The sequence below is a fragment of the Psammomys obesus genome, unplaced genomic scaffold (assembly GCF_907164565.1).
Source record: "Psammomys obesus unplaced genomic scaffold, mPsaObe1.curated_primary_1811, whole genome shotgun sequence".
NCBI lineage: Eukaryota > Metazoa > Chordata > Mammalia > Rodentia > Muridae > Psammomys > Psammomys obesus.
The window spans coordinates 233,729-258,263 of NW_026590490.1; the positions used below are offsets into that span (position 1 = coordinate 233,729).

General features: G+C 40.2%; 1 protein-coding gene across 8 annotated transcripts in view; it reads left to right on the forward strand.

Annotated features, from left to right (window-relative positions):
• The window catches only part of Cdk5rap2 (CDK5 regulatory subunit associated protein 2), a 185,793-nt gene that overhangs the window by 4,165 nt on the left and 157,093 nt on the right, over window positions 1-24,535 (forward strand). For all 8 annotated transcript variants that reach the window (XM_055607530.1, XM_055607533.1, XM_055607534.1 and 5 more), the window contains exons 2-3: window positions 3,910-3,977; window positions 6,258-6,325. In XM_055607530.1, coding sequence (XP_055463505.1) covers window positions 3,910-3,977; window positions 6,258-6,325 — 136 coding nt within the window. The remainder of the gene's footprint in view (window positions 1-3,909; window positions 3,978-6,257; window positions 6,326-24,535) is intronic.

Here is a 24,535-nt window from a genome sequence, read left to right on the forward strand (position 1 = left end):
TGGACATGACAAGGTCCTCTTCCTCCTCAGTGGTCTTCATTTTTGCCGAGGACTAGAACTGCCAGGCTGTGTGGGAACTCTGCTTACTGTTTGGGGGACCTCCAAGCATAGTTCCAAAAACGGGCACCATTTGTATCTCTTGCCAGCAGCATCCTTGCAGGTTCTGGGATTTTGTGCTTCACTAGCACTTTTCATTGTGTAGCTTTTTGACTCAAGCAATAATTGCAGGTGTGATATATGTCATTGTGGAATTGATTGTTTAATGCTTAATGATAGTACATGTCTTTCTGTGTGTGTGTGTGTGTTTGTCATTTGTATTCTTTTTTTGTTATCATGCCTGTTCAGAATTTTTTGCCCAGTTGAAAAAAGTGTGAATTATTTCAGCCCGGTAATTTCACTTCTTAGTATCTGCTCTAGAGGCATCCTTGTACATGTATACAATGGGATCAGTATAGCGATATTTATACAGCATGGTTTTTAAAAGAACAACTTGGAAACAGGTTGAATTCCTCTTAGCAGGGGATTGGGTAACTACACATCCTTTCAAAAGTGTCTTTCAGACCTTTTACAACCCACTGCTGGCTCTTGAAAGTCAGCTTCCTAGGTTACAGCAGGATCTTTTAAAAGTAGAACAGAACAGAGGTTTCAGGCATTGAGGAATTAATTCTTTTATGGATCATTGCCAATAAAGTTTGAAAATTACTGCTGCAGAATGTGTGGTAGGGTTGCAAATGTGGACACAGACCCATGTGTACAGCCACTAAAACTTTAGGATGAATCTGTAGTTAGAGGAAGGGTGGTGTAGAGTATCTCACACAGTTTGATTGTTGTGTCTGTGTGTGCACCTGAATGAATGTGTCCATGCGTTGTGTCCCCTCATCCAGCCTCTGCTGCCTGTTGCTCCCCCCTTTGGTTTTAGAGGGTCTCTCACTGAACCTGGAACTCACATACTTTGGCTAGACTGGCTGACGAGGAAGCCCCCAATGCACGTGTTGGCACCACCCCCTCCAGTGCTGGGGTTACGGGCCTATGCTGCCATATCTGGCTTTTACATGGGTGCATGGGATCCAAACTGAGCTGTTCGTGCTTGTGCACACAAACAGTCCACTGAGCCATCTCCCCAGCCAACATTTGTCCTATTTTAAGACAGAACATACAACTGTTTCTCTGTATATAAATTCATAAACGAAGGCCAGCAGGCACCTTGTTTCTGAAGCCAGTGGTTACCTTTCTGAAGCCAGTGGTTACCTTTGGAAGTGACTGGCTTGGGAACCTTTAGTGAGAAAGAGTTTTAGGTATATCTGATTTTTATCTTTTCTGTATTTAATTAAAACTCATGGCAAAAAATGTAAAAGAAACTGTCTAGAAACAAACACCAATGTGATTTTTTTTTTTTTTTTTTTTTGAGAGTGATGTTCAGTTCCACCCCAGCTCTGATGGCACTGCCAGTAAAAAGCTTAGTCCTCGTCAGGTCTTCTATTGTGAAAGGACAATTATTTCCTGCAAATAGAAGCACAGAAAGATTTTTTTTTTTTTTTTTCAGGGAGGCAATAAAATAAGACAGGAGGATGAGGTAGAAAAGTGTTCTTGCCCTGAGGCCCAGGGCCTACCTCTACTGGCACATGGTAGGTGCTCACCATTTTATGACTGTTTACCCATTCATTAAGCAAAGAAGAGTGGCCATGCCCTGTGCTGCGGACTGGAAGACCCTCCTCTTATTTCTTAACCCTGGCATTAGAAGGCCAGACTGGTGAGGAGGTGCATAGAGTTGGAAGTGAAATCAGGCTAGTGAAGGCTTTCTACCTTTACTTTCGAGGTCCTCCTCCTCCTCATTTACTTCCTCCTCCTCATCCCCTTCCTCCTGTTCCTTCTCTTCTTCCTCCTCCTCCTCCTCTTCTTTTTCTTAAAATAGAAAGCAAGCAAGCAAAAGTGACATTTAAAAAATAGCACCCATTCAGAAAGTGATGGTTGAACTTGATTTTAGTTTTAAAAAATGAGTTTAGAAAATGGACTTTGTCCTTTTAGTGATTATGGGAATATCAAGCTTATGGGAAGAAATAGAAAATTAAGATGAGGAAAACATGTCTTGCTTCTCTGCAAGTTACACCTTTGGTTCTTTGGAATATTTTCTTGCTGTTAGGTATTTGTAGCTTACCATGTTTCTAAAAAAGATGTAGAATGATTTTACATGTGACTTGAAAACATGTTCTGCGTAGATTTCCCCAACTATCTTTATAGCTGACCTGCTTTAAGTGCTCACTTTTTTGCTGTTGGATTTTTGTATATTCTGCCTTTTCTTGGTGTCCTGATCTTAAAGGTCTTGTTTCAGTTCACAGTTTGTTGATCAGGAATTGTCTGAGTTGCAGCATTTTTATGGAGTTAGAGGCAGGAAGAAAAGGTTGCCCTGGAGTCATGCTGAGCTTCCTTTAAATCTTATTTTCACATTGTCGTAGTCAGATTAACTACTGCTGTGATGAAACACCTTGACAAAAGCAACTTGGAGGAAAGGGCTTATTTCATTTACACTTTCAGGTAATAGTCCATCACTGGAGAAAATCAAGGCAGGAACCTGGAGGTAGGAACTGATGCACAGGCCATGGAGGGGTGCTGCTTATTGGCTTGTTCCTCATGGCGTGCTCACCCTCTTTTTATAGAACCCAGGGATAGCACCACACACAGTGGGCTTGGCCCTCCCCCATTAGTCACTAATTTAAAAAATGTCTTACTTACTGCTAGATCTTATGGAGGCATTTTCTCAATTGAGGCTCGCTCCTTTTGGATAACTCTAGCTTGTATTAAGTTGACATAAAACTAGCTAGCACAGACTATACAAGGCCTGGATTCTAGACTTGTGTCCTCTACTTTGCTGCCATCTGATTGGCAGAGATACTAAAACTGTCTAGGCCTTAGAGAATGTATGCACCTTCATGGAGTTGGTAGTTGGGACAAATGTAAATATTTTATGAATTATTAAACACTGTATGTATGAGAGTGATATTATGCTTTTGTTTGTGAAGCACCCTAATACTCCTGGCATCTTGCTGGACACTCTGTACCTTTATTTTTTATAGAGACTTGCTCTGTGAAGTAGATGGTATTCTCCTGCTGGAGTGGAAGGATGAGAGACGTGGAAAGGTGCAAGCAGAACTGAGAGCAGATTGTCAGGGAGTGTGCTGTAGTTCCCAAAGTCTGATTTTGTGTCTGTATTAGTTACTTTACTATTGCTGTGATAAGACACCATGACCAAGGCAACTTACAGAAAAAAGGAGAGTATTTGGTTCTTACAGTTTTAGAAGGTTAAAGTCTGTGACCATCAAGGTGGGGAGCATGGCACTGGAACAAGTAGCTGAGAACTCATGTCTTGACAGCAATCACTGGGTAGACAGGGAAACTGGGAGTGGTGTGGGCTCTTGAAGCTATAAAGCCTTCTTCCAGTGACATACCTCCAACAAGGCCACACCTGTTAATCTTTCCCAAGCAGAATGTCTGGGAACCAGACATTCAAATATATGAGCCTATAGGTGTCATTCTCATTCAAACCACCACAGTTTCTAATTCCTAGAAGTTTAACTTGATTGTGATGACCAGTTGATAATGTCTAACAGATAAAGTCAGACTCAAAAACCCAAGTGGCTTATAACTGGCATAGTGCCTCCACTTAGTACACACTTACAGGATAACAGCTAAATGACTGTCCCCCATGAATGTCACTGAGCTGTGAGAACTGGAACTCAGTTCTAAACCAGAGCTTTCAGCTCCAAAGACTGAGTTCCAGTGCTTCCTGTCTCCTGGTCATCTCAGTGCTGTGTGCTTGGCTATGGCCCAATGGCTGTTACATGAGTCCAGGCTGTCTTACAGGTCCCTTTTCAAGTTCTAGTTCATCTCTCATCCTTCTGTGCTCTCTCCTAGTGGCCTTTTCCCTGTTCTGCCAAGTGATCTGGATGTCATCAGTGATGCTGCTGGCTTGGGAAATGGAGGTAAGTATGCACACCAAGAAGAAAAGGGGAGTAGGCAGAGACCATGAGCAGCTGAGGCCTGGACTTGGTGTCTCTTGCCCTGGGTCCCAGAGCCTACCTGGCCTGACACAGTGGCACTCAGCATATTGTACATATTGTGTGCTAATTTGCTGTCAACTTTCTTCATAAACATGGACTAGAAGAGTCCATGTCCTTAGACTTGAATTTGCTTTCTGTTAATAAATAGCTATATAGAGGCTGGACATTGAATTGGTATTAGCTTTGTCACTGGAGTTCTTTTGGTTTCTACTGCTGAATGCCTGAGGCCCAAGAGAGCTGCTGTCTGGACTTCATTGTGCCAGGGTTTTCTAGCAGGCTCCTGGCTGTGGTCTAGCCTCAGGAAACAGCTGCTCAGACTATAGACTGTAGATGGTTTATTCAGCAACATAGTATGTGTAAGTTGGATTATGGCAGAATACAGCCTGGGTCTTGCATTCTTCATTTTCATTCTGAAAGAAGTGTGTACCATCATAGTGTGTGGGTAGTGTTAATAATTTGCCTTATTGAATTATCTTAGAGATAGTTTGACTTGTTTTTTTTTTTTTTTTTCTTAAGTTATGAGATATGTGTAAAAGAAGCTTTGGAGCAGACAGAATGAAAATGAGGTTTCTTTCTGGGGAATGCTATAACTTAATAGGCCATTCCCAGGTTTTTCTCTGGGACCTGAGAACTTTTACTTGAACCAAATCTGATGAGCAGAAAGTTGTGAGGCCTGCCCTTAATTCAGCCCATAATGTACTTTCACTTCTTGCCAGACTCTGGCCAAGCATTGGTTTACAACTTGGAGTGTCGGTGCCTTCAGACTGAGGACAGACAGGCAAGAAGTTACTTGATAAATCATTTGATCAAGGTTAGGGACAGAGAAGTGTTAGGTACTGTGCCAAGGATGAGAGAGTAAGGGAGTCAGGTGAGCATTGCCTAAGAAATTGCTCACTGGAGCTGAGCCTTGCCACAGGACTGAAGTAGGGGAAGGATGGGATGAGCATCCCTGACACAGGTGGCTGAACACTGAGGACAGAAGACAAACCCTGTGCCCTCAGTCAGGCACACATGGTTTTGCACATTCTGTCTCTGCCCATATCTACCGGGGGGTGGGACGGGGTAGGCTTCTGTTCTCCTTTCTGCCTGTGGCTGCCTGCTCTCTTGAGAAATTAGCTCAGAGCACACCACCTTCTTTAGCTCTCCCTGGTTACTCAACATTTTCTCTCCTCTGAGCATTATATATATTTATTTTTCTTATTGCTGTTGGCTTCTGTCCAAGTATACAGAAGCAAACAGGTTCTCACCCATTTGCCCTCATCCCATCCTAGCCAAACACCTGGACTCTGGCCTGGGTTATCCCAGTTGTCCCCTGGCTGTTCCCATTGTTCCTTTCCTGCGTTCCTCACAGTCTGTTCTCAGAGAGGCAGCCAGAGGGAGCCTGAATCTGTTCACACTGCTCTCACTCAATCCTCCAAACAGCAGTAAGTGGTTAGCTGAGCCTGCAAAGCCAGCCATTCCTCTATCCTAAATCACCTTTTAGCATAGTGTGTGTTTTGTCTCTTTCTTCCCTCTAGCATGGATGTTTGTTTCTCGGTGTAAGCAGACCCAAAAGGCCCTGCCTGGAAGCAGTCTTTCAGTGTAGCTTTCTCAGAGAATAGATTCTTTAGTCACTTGATGCATACCAACCAGCGTCATAACATTTGTTTGCCTGTGTTCACTCCTCAGCAGGGCTAGAGTTTTCCGCCATTGACTGATTTTGGAAGGCAACTTTTCTTGGAACTTACGCTGTGTTTATGAGCTGCTCTATGAGGGTGTTCTTGTGTGGCAGTAGAGTTAAGTAGCGATGACAGATTTTAGGCTTTGTGTATGGCCTACAAAGCCAAAAATTGTCATTGGTGTTTTATGAAAGAGTTTTGCAAACTCTGGTGTCAAGTCAGTCAGGCTCTGTCTCAGTTTTTGACGTGTGAGGAGGAGGAAGTATGTCAGGCCTGTCTGCTTGTCACATGCCCCATGTAATTTTTGGGTTCATCTCCTTGAAATATTGTGGTTTCATTGGGGCCAGTTTAGGTAATTTGTCAGTATTGAGAATGTAGTAATTTAGAGTTTTTTTCTGGACTCAAATCAGTAAATGCCAACAAGCAGGACATGCCCACAGGGACACTGTAAGAGCTACTCTGACTTTCTCTCCTTGCTCTCAGCCCTAATATTGGGCAGCCTGTATGCCTAATGATTTCCTTTGTGTGCTTTGCCTTTCTGTAGTGCTCCCAAATGTGTCAGAAGAAAAGGTCTCTCCTTCCAGAGCACGGAACATGAAGGATTTTGAAAACGTAAGTGAAGACACCAATCCATTATCCTCTTCTAACAAGTTATGTCTGCTGCTACCATATAGCCAGACCTGGGAGAGAAATGCTTCCAGAGGCAGGGGCATGTCATGTGAGGGGGCCTCCATGGCCTGGGCTCTTATCTGTGAGGCTTTTACATGTACACACAACTAATCTTTCATACAAGTTTTGGTAGGTTCTGCTTGGTAATTAGTTTGTTTCTGGTGTCCTGATGATAAGAATGTTGACATATTGTGCAATGAAGTGGAGCTGACAATGTCATAGGCACAGGGTATGACAGTATCTAGGCACATAAGCCCTCATTGGTCCTTGTTATATACCTCATGAGGTATTTTATATTGACCCCACTTTACAAAGGAGTTGTCAGAGTAGGAGAGACTGATTTATGGTCAGATAATAAATACATAAGAGACAGATCTGGGATTCCAATTAGTTTTTTTGAAATGAATATTTTTGTTTGTTTTTTCAGAGACAGGGTCTCTCTGTGTGGCCCTGCCTGCCTTGGAACTCGTTCTGTAGACCAGGCTGGCCTTGAACTTGGAGATCTGCATGACTTTGCCTCCTAAGTGCTGAGATTAAAGGTGTGTGCCACTACCACCTGGCTGAAAATGTTTATTTGTTTAAGATTTATCTTAACTTATTTTTTGAGTGTATATTATGTGTGTATATGAAGTGAATGCATGTCAGTATGCAGGTGTGTACATCTGTGTGGTTGTATGTAAAAGCCAGAGGAAGATGGCAGGTATTTTCCTCTGTCACTGTCTACCTTATTCTTTTGAGACAGGATCTCTCACTGAGCCAAAACCTTGCCTTTCCAGCTAGGCTGGCTGGTTACTGGCTGGTTAGCAAGACCCCAGGATCTGTTAATGTTGATAATGCAATGATTTAGAGCATCTCTGCCCCTCCCAGTACTGAGCACAGGTATCTATGGCCCTGTTTTAAGTTCCAAAGGTGATTTTAATAGATAAATTCACAATACTAGCATCCAAGTTCATGTATTGAGATAGGCGTTTATCCACTAAAAACCTTTTCAGACATTACAGTTGTCACACAACAATGGTTTTCATTTCCCATTTTGGCTTTCTTATGTTCCCCCCTCCTCTTCCCCTCCTTTCCTTTTCCCTCCTCTCCTCTTCTCCTTTCCTCTCCTCTCCCCTCTCCTCCCCTTCCCTTCCCTTCCCTCCATCTCTCTTTCTCCCTCCCTCCCTCCCTCCTTCTCTCCCTGCTTTCTTTCCACAATACTTTTGTTGATTATTTGGGAACTTTACATCATATATCCTAAGCACACTCACTTCCCAGCCCCCTCCCCCAAAGAAAGAAAGAAAGAAAGAAACAAACAAACAAAGCAAGTCTAGTTTGTGTTGCCCATATACTCACCAGAGCATGGTCAAACTCTCATTGGCCAGCCCCTTAAAGAAAACTGAGTCCCTTCTCATTCCCACTCTTGACAGAAGCCATAAATAGTGGAGGACTACATTTCAGCATTCTTATCAAAAATTTTAAGAGTTTTCTTCGATCCTGCTCGTTCTTTTAAGTGGGTGCTGGAGATTGGAATTTAGGTCCTGGTGCCTGCATAGCAAGAGCTCGTACCCACTGAGCTGTTCTGCACCCGCTGAGTTCACTTAAGCATTCTGCTGCATTGCCCCTCCCTTTCATTTTATGGCTGTGAGTGGAGTGTGGGTGGCCTGTACCCGGTCCCATGTTGTAATTGTCAGAGAGTAGATTACTGGTGACAGATTTGGATTTGATGCTCAAGCATTCTGCCTTTCATTTGTTAGCAGAGAGGATTTGTTGTCAAGTAATAGGAAAATAAGGTTATTTTCCTAATTCCAATTCTCTTTAACAAGTTACCTGCTTAACACTCTCATTTATCATGGGAAGAATTCGACTTTTCTTCATTTGTAACCAAATGAAATCCATACTATGCAAGACACAGGAGATATTTATCAGAGAGAAGATGGAGGACACAGAGAGAAGGACGCCTACAATCGTGCCTCTCTCTCCCCAGTTGTCTTTGCAGAATAGAGCGGTGCTGTCTCTGGATTTAATTTAGAATACTCATTACTGCTAATAGTTATCTGCAAGCCACCAGTGACCAATTGAAGAAATGACTTGTCAGATCTCTAATGGAAACAAGTAATTTTTGAGCTTTGAGTGTTATAATTTCAGCTGTACATGCGCTGTTATGCTATGGGATCTGGAGCCTGAACTGAATGAAATTTGATTGTTCCACATCGTGTATAATTAAAATATGCTCTCCTGTTAAATGCTTGTTCCTATTTGATCATAAGAGTAATAATAGCTGCTGTTTATTAGACTCTGGCTCTGAGCTGGGCACTTTAAGTTTGAAGCTCTTCGTAGATGTTTTAATATTAAAGCAGCTTTGCAAGACTAAGAGTCATTATTTATTGTTGAAGAATACAATTTTAAATTTCATTATCAGATGAGGACATTTTGCAGCATTGTATAATCTTGGCTTTACACCCGCCTTTTGAACCTAAAGGAATCCTGAATCTGCCCTATTTAGGATTTATAAGATACCAAGACTTGGGGGTGTGATGTGGCAGAGGTGTTCTCAGAGGACCACAACTTCTCTGGATAGACTGTCTGTTGATCCTATTGTGCTGGTGACTTTTGGACAGCTGCTTCACCCCCTGTGTTTCCCCTCCTTTACAATGGCTGCTGGGAGGATGGAGTCTCTGTCCTAGCATCAAACATACCCATGTGTCAGCTGGCCCTCTTCCTTATTGTCCTGTTACTGTTGTTTTTCTCAGCTCTGCTGTGTGATTGAGGCTTGTTTTGCTCTGATTGTTTTTGATGGCCAAAAATCTCATTTTTCTTGAAGGTGAGGGAGAGCTTTCTATGCCAATATGTTTTTGGATTTATGTTTATTCTTTATGACTGTGGTCCTTTGGCTGCTGTTAGGTTTTTATGGTATTACTATTTTTTATTGTAGCATTTTTGAGAGCAAATTCTGCAGCTGAAATTGAAATGACCACAGTGCTCTCACTGTCTCCCTTTCAGGTCTTTATAAGTCACTGAAATTTTTCATTTGGGTTGAGCTACTTTTTGTGGCTCAGGCCTTCAATCTCTGTGGTGGTATTCTGAGCTTTTTGGGAGATGCTTATAGGAAAAGAACTTGGCATGTAAAGTAGGTTTTAGAGGGTCATGAATATTGAAGGGAGGCACAGCACTTTTGAGTTAAAGGGGACACTTATGCTTTTCTTGTTCTAATCTTAGGTGACTACTATGTGGACATCAGAAGTTGCATTTAGCAAGAGTTTAGAAGGATGCTGATATTCATCCCCTTGTGGTTTTGCGCAGAGTTTATCTGTTCAATAAATGTTTTCACATGTACATCAGGCTGTCTGCTAGGGGCTGGGGAGTCTTCTGTGGGTTCTGCCTAGGTAAGTTTCTCTGTCCTGATTTGATTGGGAAGATGGATAGGAAGATAGTGGTACAGTGAGTAATTAAGTGAGTAAGCAAAGGGCACTATTTGGTTCTCTCCTTGGATATCAGGGGGACAAACAAGTTGGGCAAGTGGAGAGGGCTTAGAGAACACTGTGCTTGCAAAGAGTCACATGCAGCATTGAGAGAACATGTTAATAAAGTCAGGAAACTGCGAGTGTTTTGCTTAGAATGAGACTATCTCAAGGAAATACAGCCTGGAAGTTGGTAGGCCTGTCAGCTTCATGACTGTTACATTGCTAATTTTGTCTTGAAGATGAAAGCAGACCATTGATAGATGGGGAAGTAAATGACCAGGCATTGTACTTTCAAAAGATGACCCAAGTCTATAAATGTGAGAAGTATTTTTTTTAATTATTTATTCACTTTAGATCCTGATCATTGCCCCCTCTCTCCTCTCCTTTCATTCCTACCTTCCCTCCCTCCCTCTTCCCCCCCTCTTCCTGTTACTCAGAAAAGGGGAGCCCCTCCTTCCCCACCCCCTATCCTCCCATCTCTAGCTCATCAAGTCGCATCAGGCCTCTTTCCCTGTGGCCTGGCAAGGCAGCCCCACCAGGGGGAAGTGATCAAAAAAGCAGGCAATAGAGTCCATGTTGGACACAGCCCCCCTCCCCCTACTAGGGAACTTAAATGAAGGCTGACTGCCCATCGGCTACATCTGTGTAGGGGGCTAGGTGCATGCCATGCATGGTACTTTGTTGGTGCTGTAGTGTCTGCAAACCCCTCTGGGCTCTGATTAGTTGGCTCTGTTGGTCTTCTTGTGGAGCTCCTGCCACCTCCAGGTCCTTCTATTCTTCCCCCTCTTTTCCACAAGACTCCATATGCATTGCCCAATGTTTGGCTGTGAGTCTCAGCATCTGTTTCGATCTTCTGCTGGGTGGTACCTCTCAGAGGACAGCTATGCTAGGGAGAAGTATAGTTTTGAGGGGAACAAAACTGGGGGCAAGGTGATAAGGTTAAAGTAGATGTACCGTCTACTATAGAAGGAGCGGGGTCAGACTATAGGAATGAGTGTGGAGCATCACACATCTGGTATGAATAGAGGAGTTCAAGTCTGGCTTTTGTCAGGGGGTGGCATGAGTGGTTTCCCTTTCAGTTGGTCCTCATGGAAGCATCAGTGAGGTACCTGTTTTCATATGGGTATGTTGGACCATGCTTGCCTCCTGTGAGACCTTCAGTTTCCTCATTTTTCATAGTTAAACATGAGGCTGTGGTAAGTATCCTTGTACATATCACCCTTTTATATTTGTGTAATTCTTTGTGGGGAGGATAAATGACTGGAAATGGGAGTTTTGGATTCCCCAGGCTTAAAATAAAAATGGCATGGAGCCGACAGTAGAGACTAGAGTGGGATTGACTTTCTACTGATACCTTCTTCAAGGAGTTGGGAGAAACTTAGGTAGGTGAGGCTGAAAAGCTGTTCTGCATCATATCTGGACCTTAGCCACCAGTGGCGCCAGAGTTCTTTTTTTAAAATTTTATTATAATTTTTTATTTTTATTAATTACAGTTTATTCCCTATGTATCCCACCTGTAGCTCCCTCCCTTTTCCCTCCCAATCCCATCTTTCCTCCCTCTTCTCCACCCTTGCCCCTCCCCGAGTCCACTGATAGGGGAGGTTCTCTTACCCTTCCCTCTGACCCTAGCCTATCAGGTCTCATCAGGACTGGCTGCATTGTCTTCCTTTGTGACCTGGTAAGGCTGCACCCCTCTGAGGGGGAGGTGATCAAAAAGCAGGCCAATCAGTTTATGTTAGAGACATTCCCTGTTCCTTTACTAGGGAACCTCCTTGGACACTGAACTTACATGGGTTACATTTGTGCAGGGTTTCTAGGTTATCTCCATGAATGGTCCATGGTTGGAATATCAGTCTTAGGAAATACATCTGTGTCCAGATTTTTTGGTTCTGTTGCTCTCCTTGTGGAGCTTCTGTCCCCTCCAGGTCCTTCTATCTCCCACTTCTTTCATAAGATTCCCTGCACTCTGCCCAAAATTTGGTGCCATAGTTCTTAGGTCAAGGCCCATATCCCTATTTGTTGAAAAGCTTGGGCTCAGCTGAAGCAGTTGATCAGGTTTGAGTGTTTGATGTGATTGGCAAGGAGGCTGGTATAACACCTGTGCTGTGGGTTGTTTGTCACTGGACAGCAGCCTTTTTTTCCTCCACCCCATGCCTATAGCCCTACTGCTTTAAGAATCACTATGATATATCAGTGGCATGGACATGAAGGTGATGAAAATTAGGCTTTAGGTCTGACTTGATGACTTGGTAGACCCGTATAGGTGGCTTCTAGAACCTCTTGTGAAGTGAAGCTAGTAGAGTTTCTCAGAGTGACATAGCAGTTTTTGAGCCCTGGTATAGAAAGGATGTAGCATGATGTCTGGCCTGTGAAAGGGTAAAGTCTGCCCAAAGCTGATGGACTCTGCCCTGAGTTATGCCTAGCAGTCTCTATTTTCTGCTGGTCCTTTTGACCTTGGAATAAAATTTCTAGGTTTTTGCCATGATCCACAAGGTCCTATCCAAGGTGGTCTGGCAGCTCCCTGTTGCTTGGTGCTCATGTTCCTATCTCTGTGACACAAAGTGCTCCATCACGTAGACTATTCTTCTCCACCACATCCAGCTTCTCCTTTGTCAAGACCTTCATGGATGCCCCACCCTGACCTGGGACACTGTATCTCCCTTTCCTTGGTTATCTGGACCTTGTGTCTTAATTTTAATTTGACATGGTTAGAAAGGCTATTCCTAATGCTGTGTCCCAGTTCACTGTTCTGTCCTCTAGCAATCACTCACCCTGTCTTTTTAATCAGGCTCTTACAACTGTTTGTCATTGTGTATGTATTTGTATACTTGCTTAACATGTGTCACTTTTCTGTCTGGTAGTCAACACTGAACCTAATAAAATAGACTTTTAACAAGCATGTGTTGACTGAGTGACTGTATGACACACTGAACTGCTAGGTTTTGATGGTAGAGGAACAAGAACCTGGTAGGATAGACAGGTGAAAGTGGCCATCCTAGAGCTGTAGAATGATAGTTGCAGCCACTCTCTGGACTTATCTATATGACATGGGTTCTTTGCAGTGTCTGGGAGTCAAATTTGGCTTTGACTGCTAATTATTGGGCACAAGATTTGCGGAGTGGCATGGCCTAAATTGATCCTTCTGAGTTCCCATACTTCTGCATGTCCTGACCATGCCCTCTAAAAACCTGGACAGATGGTTGTCTGGGCAGTGTAAATTTTTATAATCTTTTTAAAAGGCCATTTGGAAAGAGAGTTTGATAGTCATAAAAATAAAATTACTCTTGAGCCCAATAATCCATTTTTGGGAAATTTATCCTAAACATCCAACCCACTGGCAGGGAAAAGAAAAAAAAAATCTCTGTTCATGAAGGTATTTGTTGCCACATTGTGTATAATTGTGAAAAATTGGGAACAAGGGAAATTATATTTTACATTTGTTGTCTCTTTGACTCTTTGGAGTGAACTTGTTTTGAAGCTGTTTCACAAATGAGGAAGTGGAGGTTGCAAAGATGAAATGTCTTGCCTGTGAGCCTGGTTTGAGTTTCGACCCTATCTTTTACACTGTGAAACTTGTACACTTTTTACCAGTGTAAAATACTTTGAATCAGTGAATGCTCAGTAGAGTAATGCTGTATAACCCAACTCTCACTCAAGTCAGCAAAACTTAGTGAAGTCTTTGTGTGTATGTACACAGACATGTTTATGCCTATGCTTGAATATGTTCATGTGCATATGTATGTGTGTAAAGGTCAGAGGTCAACACAGAATATCTTTTGCAATCAGCTAGTCTCTGACTTAACTTGGAGCTTACTGATTTGACTAGCAAGTACCAGGAATTCTCCGGCCTTTACCTTCTCAGTGGTAGTATTATAGGCTTACACCACCACCACCCCAGGATTTTTAAGATGGGTGCTGGGGGATCAGACTTGGATCTTTATGTTTGCATGACAAGCAAACATTTTGCTGATTGAGTTATCTCTCCAGTCATAATGCAGTCTTTTAAAGTGATGATTAGCACAAATATAGTGCACAGACATACATGCAGGCAAAGTACCTATATGTACTTAAATAAAGTGGTAATTATGTTTAGCTTTGCAACAACGTGAAACATACCTAAGGTGTAATATGAGTGCAGTAGAACTCACCTATATTATGATGCTATAAATGTTTATTTATGAATAAAGGCTGAAAAGAATTTGCAGAGAACTGACTGATGAGGTGGTTATGCTCCATATGTTATTCAGTTATTTTAAAACCAGCTTCTTTTTTAGGCTTAATTTTATTTAAATTATGTGTGTACGTATATGTGTCTGTGTGGGGATGTATGCATGTCTGTACATGCCCTAATAGGCCAAAGGTTTGGAATTCCGTCTGCAGTTGGAGTTATAGGCAGTTGTGGGCTGCCTGATGGGGTGCTAAGAATCAAACACAGGTCTTTTGGAAGAGCAATACATGCCCTTAACAACTAAACCATCCTTCCAGCCCTCAATTTTTTTTGTTTTTGCTCTGTTTTGAGACAGGTTTCTCCCTCCCTCTTTCCCTCTCACTTTCTCCTTCTCTCTTTCTCTCTCTGTCTCTCTCCCATCCTTCTTATCCCACAACTGACCTTGGACTTACTGTGTTGCCCAGGCTAGCTTTTAACTCAATGTGATCCTCTAGCTTCAGATGCCTCACTACTGGAATTACTGGCATGAGCTATCATACTCGGCTGAAATCCAGTTTTAAAATTATATTACTGCTGCAGTTTTGTTTGTGAATAAATAGATATTTGCCGAGAAAAGTGTTCTTGATGGTTTGAAGACTCTGGGGAGCATATTGGCATCCGAAACAAATTCCAAAGCATCCTCCTCATTTCACTAACTCATTTGGTTGCTGTTGGCAGAACATTCTTATACACACTATTGCTCACCAGAGAGGGAGTTTGGGAGGCAAGAGCGCATGGGCTTCGTTATGTCTCTGTGAGGTATGACAGTATTTGTACATGCAAAAGGGGTAAAAGAGAAAATGATGTTAACCCAAAGCTGTGCTTATGGAGTGCTGCCATGAGAAATAGTTCCTTTTGAAAACTCTGCCCTGTTTACCGATTGCTAAGTGCTAGGCTTTGCCAGGTGCTTAGCTCATTTAGTTGTCACAACATCCCTTCAAGGTAATTGATTTTATCCTCATTTTATAGATGAGCCGACAGTGACTCAAAGATGTTAAATAATCTTCCCAAGGTCACACGACTCACAAGCAGCAGCAGCATAGTAGGTTTCTGTGACCCTGGAGCCCTTGTCTTGGAAGAATGACATTTTAGAGTGAGCTTTTGCTTTGGAGGCCTGGCTAGCCAGTCAAGGGGAAAAGGTCCTTTGCTCAGTTTTCTGCTGAGGTGGGCCTAGTTCTTATTTGTGCAGTTTTTTTTTTTTTCTTCTCCTTTGGGGGGAACTTGCAGACAGCTAAGGCTTTGATGGAGAGTGGAAGCAGGAGGAAGCCAGTCACCCAGAGGCAGATCTTGCAAATGGGACCCTCTCATTTCAGATGACTGCAATTCCCAGCAGTGTGAGCTAGAGGCTTCCAAGGGCTGTAATGTGGCAGATGCAGCCCTTGTGTTAGATTACTTTTGAACACTATGTTTTTAAGTCATATTTGGTGGATTTTATATTTTGGAGTGTTTATTCCTCTTGTGTTGCAAGCAGTTTTCAGTTTTTACACATCAAGGTTTTCTCCCCTTGAACTTATTTATTATAAAGGGGAAATATGCACAAGGAGAACATTAATGTAGTTTGAATTCTTCTCTGTAAAATCTCTCTCTGTATGTATGATGCATGCTTTTTGAAAGCAAGTATGCATATATTATGTGTATGTGCAAGTGTGCTTGTATGAGTGTGTGTTTGTGTTCATAACTATGGGCATTTGTGTACCTTGGTGTGTATGTGAAAGTCAGTGGCAACCTAAGTGTTGATCTTTGCCTTTTGGTTGTAGAAAATTATATTTAAGCTTATGTGGCAAGCACTTATTACTCACTGAGCCATCTCCCAGTTCCTAATGTAGTTTAAATTTTTATCCTGTGGTAAGCACTATTCTGAATATTGTGACTCATTCTTTTAATCCTTATACTGGCCCATTTTTACAGGTAGAAGGACTGATGCACATAGGCAGAATAAAACTGTGGTTATAAGCTAGTAAAGTAGTTAGATTGTGTTTGTTTATTAATTTATTCACTTAAATGCTGGTTGAGTACTTGTCCTTGATACAGTACTTAAGTCTAAGGAACTGATAAAGAGTTAAATCCTGGTTCACAGAACTGTAGTAAATTTATACAATGAACATGATAACAAAGAAGAAACATGTAGATAAGTATTATGAATGTTCATTGTGAAGAGGTATAGCTGTGGCAGAACATGGCTTGGTGACTGGTTGAGATGAGGACCATGTGAGGTCTTACAGTTTGGTCATGATGCTGAAGCTCAGGTGAAAAGAATGAGACACAGGCACCAGAGGTGCAGCAGGAAGAGTTCTGAGGCTTGAGGACCAGAAAGGAGGACAGTGAGACAGAGTCATTGTAAACTGACAGGGGAGATGATGATCCCGGATGGCTGGCAAGGTGGGCAAGAGCCAGATCATGTGCTCTGGGGCATATTTGAATGTGACAGTAATGGGAAAAACAAAACACAGTGAAAAGTTTAGGCAGGAGAGGGGCATGAACAGATTTGTCTAACTGAAGACAGTGAAGCTCTTTCCTTGATAGAAGCATCTGCCTGGGTTTTAGTTCTCTCTTGTGTTCATGCAAGTATGCATGAGATGATGTTTTCTCTTCTGTCAGAGGTAAGGTGAATGACCAGTGGGGCAGTGCAGTGTTGATAAGATGGGGAGAACAGAGAGTATATGGAAGGAAGTACCAGAAGAATCACCAGTCTATCCAGAGAAAGCTTGAGGGAAGTGATGCTAGATAGAGAACTGACTGGCCATCTGGCCAGCTGGCTGCAAAGATGGTGTTGTGTCGAATTTTATTCATTTGGGTCTTTTTGACATTTGTATCACCTTATGAAGGCATATTTGCTTTTCCCTTATGTTTTTTTTTTTAAATCTTCTTTATAAATAGGACAAATCTTTTTTTCAAGTGTTATTAAGAATTTTAGTTTTATGCATAATGTGAGCATGAGTCATAAATATTGTAGCTGAGTAATCGAATAAGGTTTCTCTTTATAGGAAGCATCTGGCACAGTAGACTTTTGTTTGAATGAATGTTTTACATGCTGTTTTCTTAAAACATTTAAAAGGAGCTTTAGTGAACATTTCAATTGTGTCTTGTGCTGTTCTGTTAGCCACAAAATTGAAGCCTTAAGTATTATTAACAAAAGAGCAAGAGTAGAAAGCTTAAGAAATATATTGAACATATAATATACTTTACATCTATCCAATCCTAAAACTGTATCTATTAGAAAGAGTAGTGTATATGGGCTATGCAGATGGTTCAGTAGGTAATAGTATTTGTTCACAGCCATGAGGACCAGAGTTTGGATCCTAACACCTATGTAACTAGGTATCTTCTACATTCCTGTAACCCAGGCTTCAAGGTGAGCAGAGACAGGACTATCATTGGGGCTTGCTGGCTTTTGTTTCATCTGAGGCCAGGTTCAGGGAGAGACCCTGTCTCAAAGGAATAAGCAGAGAGTGGTAGAGATATTTGATGTTCTCTTCTGGTCTCCGTGAACATGCATGCAAAGGGACACATACATGCATCCACATGTAATATCCTTATACAGACACTACACATATAAATAAATCTTCTAAAAAAAGATAGTATATGACACTAGTTATTTTTAAATTGCTGAAGAAGAAGCCTGATGACAATGCATATGTAAAGCTGTGCGAGAGTCCAAGTGTAGCTGTTGCTGTTTTAACCATATTTTAGTTGTCTTGGCTTTTTATTTTTTTCTTTGTGTGTTTAGGTAGCATTTTTCTGTGCCTAGCTGGCCTGGAACTCACTCTGTAGACTAGATCTGCCTTATTCCACTTCATTGGAATAAAATTTACATAAAATAAATTTGAATAGTTATAAGTGTTGGATGAATTTTGACTTGTGTGCGCCTGTAACTAAGTAACTAAGATATCTATGATTATAGATTTTAAAAATGTTTTTATATGTGTGTAGGTGTACAGGTATAGACTTTGTAACCATTACCACATTTTCTTGATCCTTATAATTTTGCTTTTTCTGAAATATCACATACATGCATTAATGTAATGTTTGGGACAGGCTTCTTTATGGTAACATGTTCTTGAAATCTTTTCATGGTCTACATATCATAGCTGCTGATGCTGTTCCAGATTATTGGTGTACCTGCCCATTATGGTTCTGAAGGACATTTAATTATTTCTCAGCTTTTGATGCTTAAAAGAGAAGCTGCAGTAACCCTTTGTGTCCAGGTTTCTTTGTGAGCATAGGTTTTTCTTTTCTTTAGAATGAATAGGAGTGAAATTGTAGAGTCATTGTTCAGTAGGTTTTGGTCAGAAACTGCCAAACTGTTAATTGTTGTGGCTGTTCGATTTTACATTCCACAAATAGAGTGACAATTCTGCTTGCTTCTCATTTCCTTCTGCATTTGCTGTTGTCAATTAAAAAATAGTTTTAGTCCTTGTAATAGACGTGCTTCTCATTTTAGTTTTATTTTGTAGTTCCCTAAAAGCTAAGGATATTGAAATGTTTCTTTGTGCTTATTTACCATCTGCATATCTTCTGCTGTGAAATTTTTGTTCAAATCTTTTGCATTTTTTTTTCCCTAAGAAAAATTGGGTTTTTGGTTGTTTTCTTACAGTTACATTTTGAGAGCTATTTGTATTCTGGATATAATTTCTATGTAGATATGTGATATGCAAATATTTTCTCCCAGAGTGCAGCTTGTCTTTTCATTCTCTTCTCTGCTTTTCAGAGCTAGTATTACATTTTCATGAAGCCCAATTTATTGATTTTTTTTTCTGTTATGGATCATGCCTTCGGTGTTACGTCTAAAAAACTGTCTTGTTCTAGAGCCTAACAATTTTTTTTTAATGTCTTTTCTAACAAAAAAAATTATGTGTTACATTTAGATCTGTGAACTAATTTAAATCAACTTCTGTTGAAGGTGTAATTTAGGTCAAGGTGAATTTTTTGATGAAAGGATATCCAGTTTTAATACAATTTGTTGAAAGGAAGATTAACCTTTCTTCTTTTCTTCCATTTGTTTGTGTACTTGCTTATTTATTTATCTATTTGTTTATTTATTTTTTGTTTTTTTTTGTTTATTTATTTACTTATGTATTGTTTGAATGTCTGCATGGGCAGTGTGCACCACAGTGCATGTGTGGAAGTTAGAAGACAACTTGACAGTTTTTTATTCCACTATGTGGGTTCTAGAGATGAAACTTGGGTTCTCAGCCTTGGCAGACACCCTTAGCTACTGAGCCATCTTACCAGCTTGCTTTATCCTTCGATTGCTATCACTTACATGACAGAACTAAGGTGGGCATGTAACTTGCCTATGTTTACAAAAATTTCTGCTAGTATTTTAATTGGATTTGTGTTAAATGTTTAAGTAAATTTTAGGAAAATTGATACTTTGTTAAACAGAGTCTTGTAATCCAGGAATTTGTTAAGAATCTTTCATATATATATATATATATATATATATATATATATATATATATTCTCTTTTATTATTATTATTATTAATTACACTTTATTCATTTTGTATCCCCCCATAAGCCCTTCCCTCCTCCCCTCCTGACCCCACCCTACCTCCCCTTTCTGCATGCATGCTCCTCCCCACGTCCACTGATAGGGGAGGTCCTCCTCTCTTTCCTTCTGATCTTAGTTTATCAGATCACATCAGGAGTGGCTGCATTGTCTTCTTCTGTGGCCTGGTAAGGCTGCTCCCCCCTCAGGGGGAGGTGATCAAAGAGCAGGCCAATCAGTTTATGTCAGAGGCAGTCCCTCTTCCCATCACTATGTAAGCCACTTGGACACTGAACTGCCATGGGCTACATCTGTGCAGGGGTTCTAGGTTATCTCCATGAATAGTCCTTGGTTGGAGTATGAGTCTTTGGGAAGTTCCCTGTGTTCAAATTTTCTTGTTCTGTTGCTCTCCTTGTGGAATTTCTATTTTTAAGCATACAGTGTATGCCTTATTAGACTTATACTGAAGAGTTTCATTTTGGACCCCTTATAGCTGTTAATTATAAAGTTCAGTTTATGGTCATATGTTGCTACTTTATTGATCTACAATGGATATTTACATGCTGTTCTTGCCAAAATTACTTTTAGGTACCAGAGACATTTTGTAGATTCCTTGAACTTTCTTTTTTTCTAATGTGAATGCTTTAATTTTTTTTTTTGTATGTGCTTTATTATACTGTCCAAGACTTTAAATACAGTGATGAATAACAATTCTGAGAATAGATATTCTTAATTTATTCTTGGTCTTAGGGTAATAGCATTCATTTTTTCTTACACACACATACACACACACATACACACACACACACACACACACACACACACATACATACACACACACAGTAGTTAACTTTTAGCAGGTTAATGAAGTTTCTAATAGCTGCTTTCCTGAGTCACTCTCCCTCTCTTGTAAAGTACTTGGGTTTGGTCAAATGTTTTTTTCTTCATGTGCAGAAATGAGGTTATTCTTTTTGATTTTTTGGTTTGTTAGTGTGGCAGCTTGTGTGGACCTACTGAGGAACAGTGAATTACCCTGTATTTTGGGGGTCGGTCTAATGATATAGCAATCTGTACATTCAATTTCCTAGTTTTATCCAAAGGTTTTGTGTTCATGTGCATGAGGGATTTAGTCTAGTTTTCCTGAAATGTTTTTGTGTTACTTTGGTAGAATATGTTGTTCTTTTAAAGCCAGATGAAAAAGACCTGCCATTCCTGGAAGAAGTTGAAAAGAACTGGTATTGTTGGTATTGCTTTTCATTTAATTATTTGATAGAAATTGCTATTGAAATTATCAACATCTATATTTATATTCTGTTTCTCTGTCTCTCTCTCACTTTCTTTTTGAAGCAGGGTCAAATATATTCCAAGGCATTTTTTTATGTACAATTTTTAAATTTTTAAAAAATTTTTAAACCTCCTTTTACAAAATTTGAATACTTTTCATACTCCACTTAAATATATTTTATTACATTTTAAATAGATCTTTGTATAGTTTTTCTTTAAATCTGACATTTTAGTGGTTGCTTTTTGAGATGACTTCTTTCTCTTTTTTCTCATCCCTCCTTTCTTCCCCTCTTCCTTTCCCACCCCCTCTCTCCATTGCCCTTCATGTCCTCTCCCTCCTTCTCTTTCCATGTCACCATAAGATGTGAAAAATGTTACTATAGTCTTTCTCCTAAATGTGTTAACATACTTTGACACCTTCTCCGGACTATGTTGTGATTTTACTTCAACTGTCACATATATTTTAAAGAGTTTGTAGGCTTTTTATTTGAATATTTTTTCTAACTGAAAATGCAGATATTCACAATTTACATTTTTTTCTTCCACTTCAGGGTTGCATACTTCTTTTGGTATTGTTTCCTTTCAAACTGAAGAACTTCCTCTGTTGTTTCCTGTAGAGCAGGTCTGTTCATGATTGATCTGTTTATTTTCCTGTATTTGTGAGTCAGTTGTTTTTACCTTCATTCCTTAGTGTTGTTCCTTGGTGTAGAGTCTTGCATGACAGTTTCCTTCAGCCTTGTAATATTTCCACTACTCCTGGCCTATCTATCTGCGATGAAAAGAGAAATCTACTGCCCATTGAATCATCACCTCTACCTCTACATGTAATGTGTCAAATTTCTCAGGCATTCAAACATTGCTTTTGTAGCTAGTGTTCACCATTGTCTAGGTGTGAGTTTCTAAGCTATTTTCCAAACAGAATGTTTTAAATTATTTCTTTGGGTATTTTTTTTTTTCTGGAACGATACTCTTTCTTTTATTTATCTTTTAATATTTTAGAGACTTTGATGAACATTGGAGTTTGAATATTGTTTCAGGTTATATTAATTTCAAGTTTTCTTTTTGCTCTTTTATCTTGGAATATTGCTAATTTGAATTCATGTTTGTCTCTATTTTGAGTCTATTTGGCTGTTGCACTTTTGGCTATTGTCGTTTCCAGTTTTACAATTTCTGTTTGGTTTTCTTTTATAACATCTATTTCTATGCTGATACCTTTTCTGAGTCATTCATTTCAAGGCACATGGTGTTACATTTTTATTTTATTTTTATTTTCGTGAGTGTGGAAGTGGTTTGGGACATCAGTATGTTGCTCAGGCTGCCTTTCCTTACCATCCTCCTTCATTCACCTCCTGAGTTTTGGGATTGCAAGCATGCACTGTAATGGGATATGCTTAAACCCAACATAACTCAAACACCAGGTCAATACAGATGACAAAGATTTATTGTAATCAAGCCACTACTGATTGATCAGAGCCACAGACAGACTCGGTAGCTGAGCTGCAACTCTGAGCCAGAATATCACACAATATTTAATTTGTAAAACATAAATATCTGTGCCAAGTTTTTAATATTCTTCCACCAATCAGGGTAGGAGTTGGTCCCTGGGTCTCAGCGCATGAACTTGTTTGACTCTGCCAGCAAGATGGAGAAGTTGTCCTTGAGATGGCTGAACTCAGACAATTGTCTCCTTACAATAGAAGCTGTTCAGCTATTGGGAAGTCCCCAGCCCCCTTAGGGCCTGAGACCTTGAACTTAGTTTTTCCCTCTGATTGAATGGAGTCTGAAAAACAAAAACAGCAGTACTCAGAACAAGTTTCTTTTGCATGTTCCCAACAACTTCACCATGCTTGGCTTAGCTTTTAGATATTTATATAGTCAGATATGTTATTTTCTTCTCACAGAAACTTATGAGATTGATTTTATCATTCCTATGTTAGAGGTAAAGAAACAGAAGATCAGAGTCTAACTGGAATGTTGTACCATTTTATCATTTCTCCTTTTCCCATTTTACTCTCCTCTTTTATGTAAGCAATAGTCTCCCTCCCATATATAATGTTGTATGCTATAGCATTTCTGTTTAACAATGTATCTTGGAAATGTTTCCCAAATGAGTACACCAAATGTTCTTTCTTTGTTATGTCTTTGTAATACTCCACTGAGTATGATTTATTTAACCATAGACTGTTGACTTTAGTAATTTAAATTAACAATGTACAGTTTGACCTCAGGAACTTTTTGAAGTGTTTTAAAGATACATAAAATACATGTTTCATATGTGTGCATAGTTTGGTTATGGAACCAAAAAAAAGTTCCATAACCATCATCAGTGAGTGATGATTATTATAAAAACATTATTTTTAGTATCCCAGAAGAGTCCTTCATTGATATTCCCAAATGCCACCCACTTTTCCTTTCCACCAGGTAACTGTCATTCTAGGTCATTCTAGACTCATTTCAAGTCCTTTTCTACCTGTGCTTCTGTCATTCCTGACTACAGTTCTGAGGAGGGGAATCCCCCTTTCCCCTGTGCAAGGCAGAGATTCAGAGCATGAAGCAGAGAAGCAAAATGTGGGGATGGTGAGAAGACTTTGAAAACATTTAGCTGTTTAAATAGAATGGTGTTGCTTGTTTTGACACAGGATATTACTTTAGAGTGTAGGTTCCTGCCTCTTTGGAGTTAGGCTATCTTTTTTTGTTAGCCTGCTCAGAATTCAGATCAGTGAATCAAAATGCCAGCTATTTCCCCTAGTCAGTGAGGTCTTCGTGGCAGATCAGGTTGTTGGAGTCATAGCAGGATAGGAGCCCAGCTTTTCTACTGCTGTTGTGAACTTTGGACTTGTGTACAATGGTGTAGATTAAGAGTTTTGGCTCCACATATTAAGTTATCTAGGTCAATACTTGCTTATACAATTTGGTCTCAATGTTAGTAAATAGGAATTCCCACTGACCTGTTCTCAGGGACCTAGCAGCAGCTTATATCATCACCTGTTGCTTCCAGGTACCCCAGATGTGCTAGGCACTGCACATAAAAGCCTCTCTCGCCATCCTCTATCAGCCCTCTGCATTCTTTCATGTGAATCTCTCCCATTTCCTCACTGTGTCTCCCTGTTTGTCTGTTTGCATGTCTGCCTCTATCTCTCCCTCATGTCTCCACTCCTAGACCATTACCTTTCTCTCTCCTCTCCCCCAACGTAATAAACCCCTTATGCTAGATCTGTTTTGTGGCATAATTTCTCAGGGGTATATTTTGCCATGGGCCTGCCAAAGGTACCCCATCTGTTGCTCACATTTCATTCTGTGAGTAAATATCACTTCATGTAATAGCCTCACACCTTATTTTGTCAAATTTCAAACACGAAAAAGTTGTGAAATTATAGATCATTGTAGATTCACCAGTTAATGTTTTAAATTTTCTGTATTTTTCTTTTCCTCCCCAAGCACTCTTTTTTTAGCTGCAGATACCACCACATAGCATGTTAATATGCTTTGGTAAGCGTCTTCTTGTTAGGACACTCTTCTAGAGAGTTGTTTTCTGATTTTTCCATAGTTATAACCATATGCAATATACATATACATGTGTATACAATATACATGTGTATACATATATGTATACGCACACATTTGAGAGTCCTTCATTGTGCTTATTTCTATATAGTCTTGTTTCTATAACCTCTGTTTGTTTAGAAGACTACCCCATCATTTTCACTAGATTCTCATTACAGATTTTGA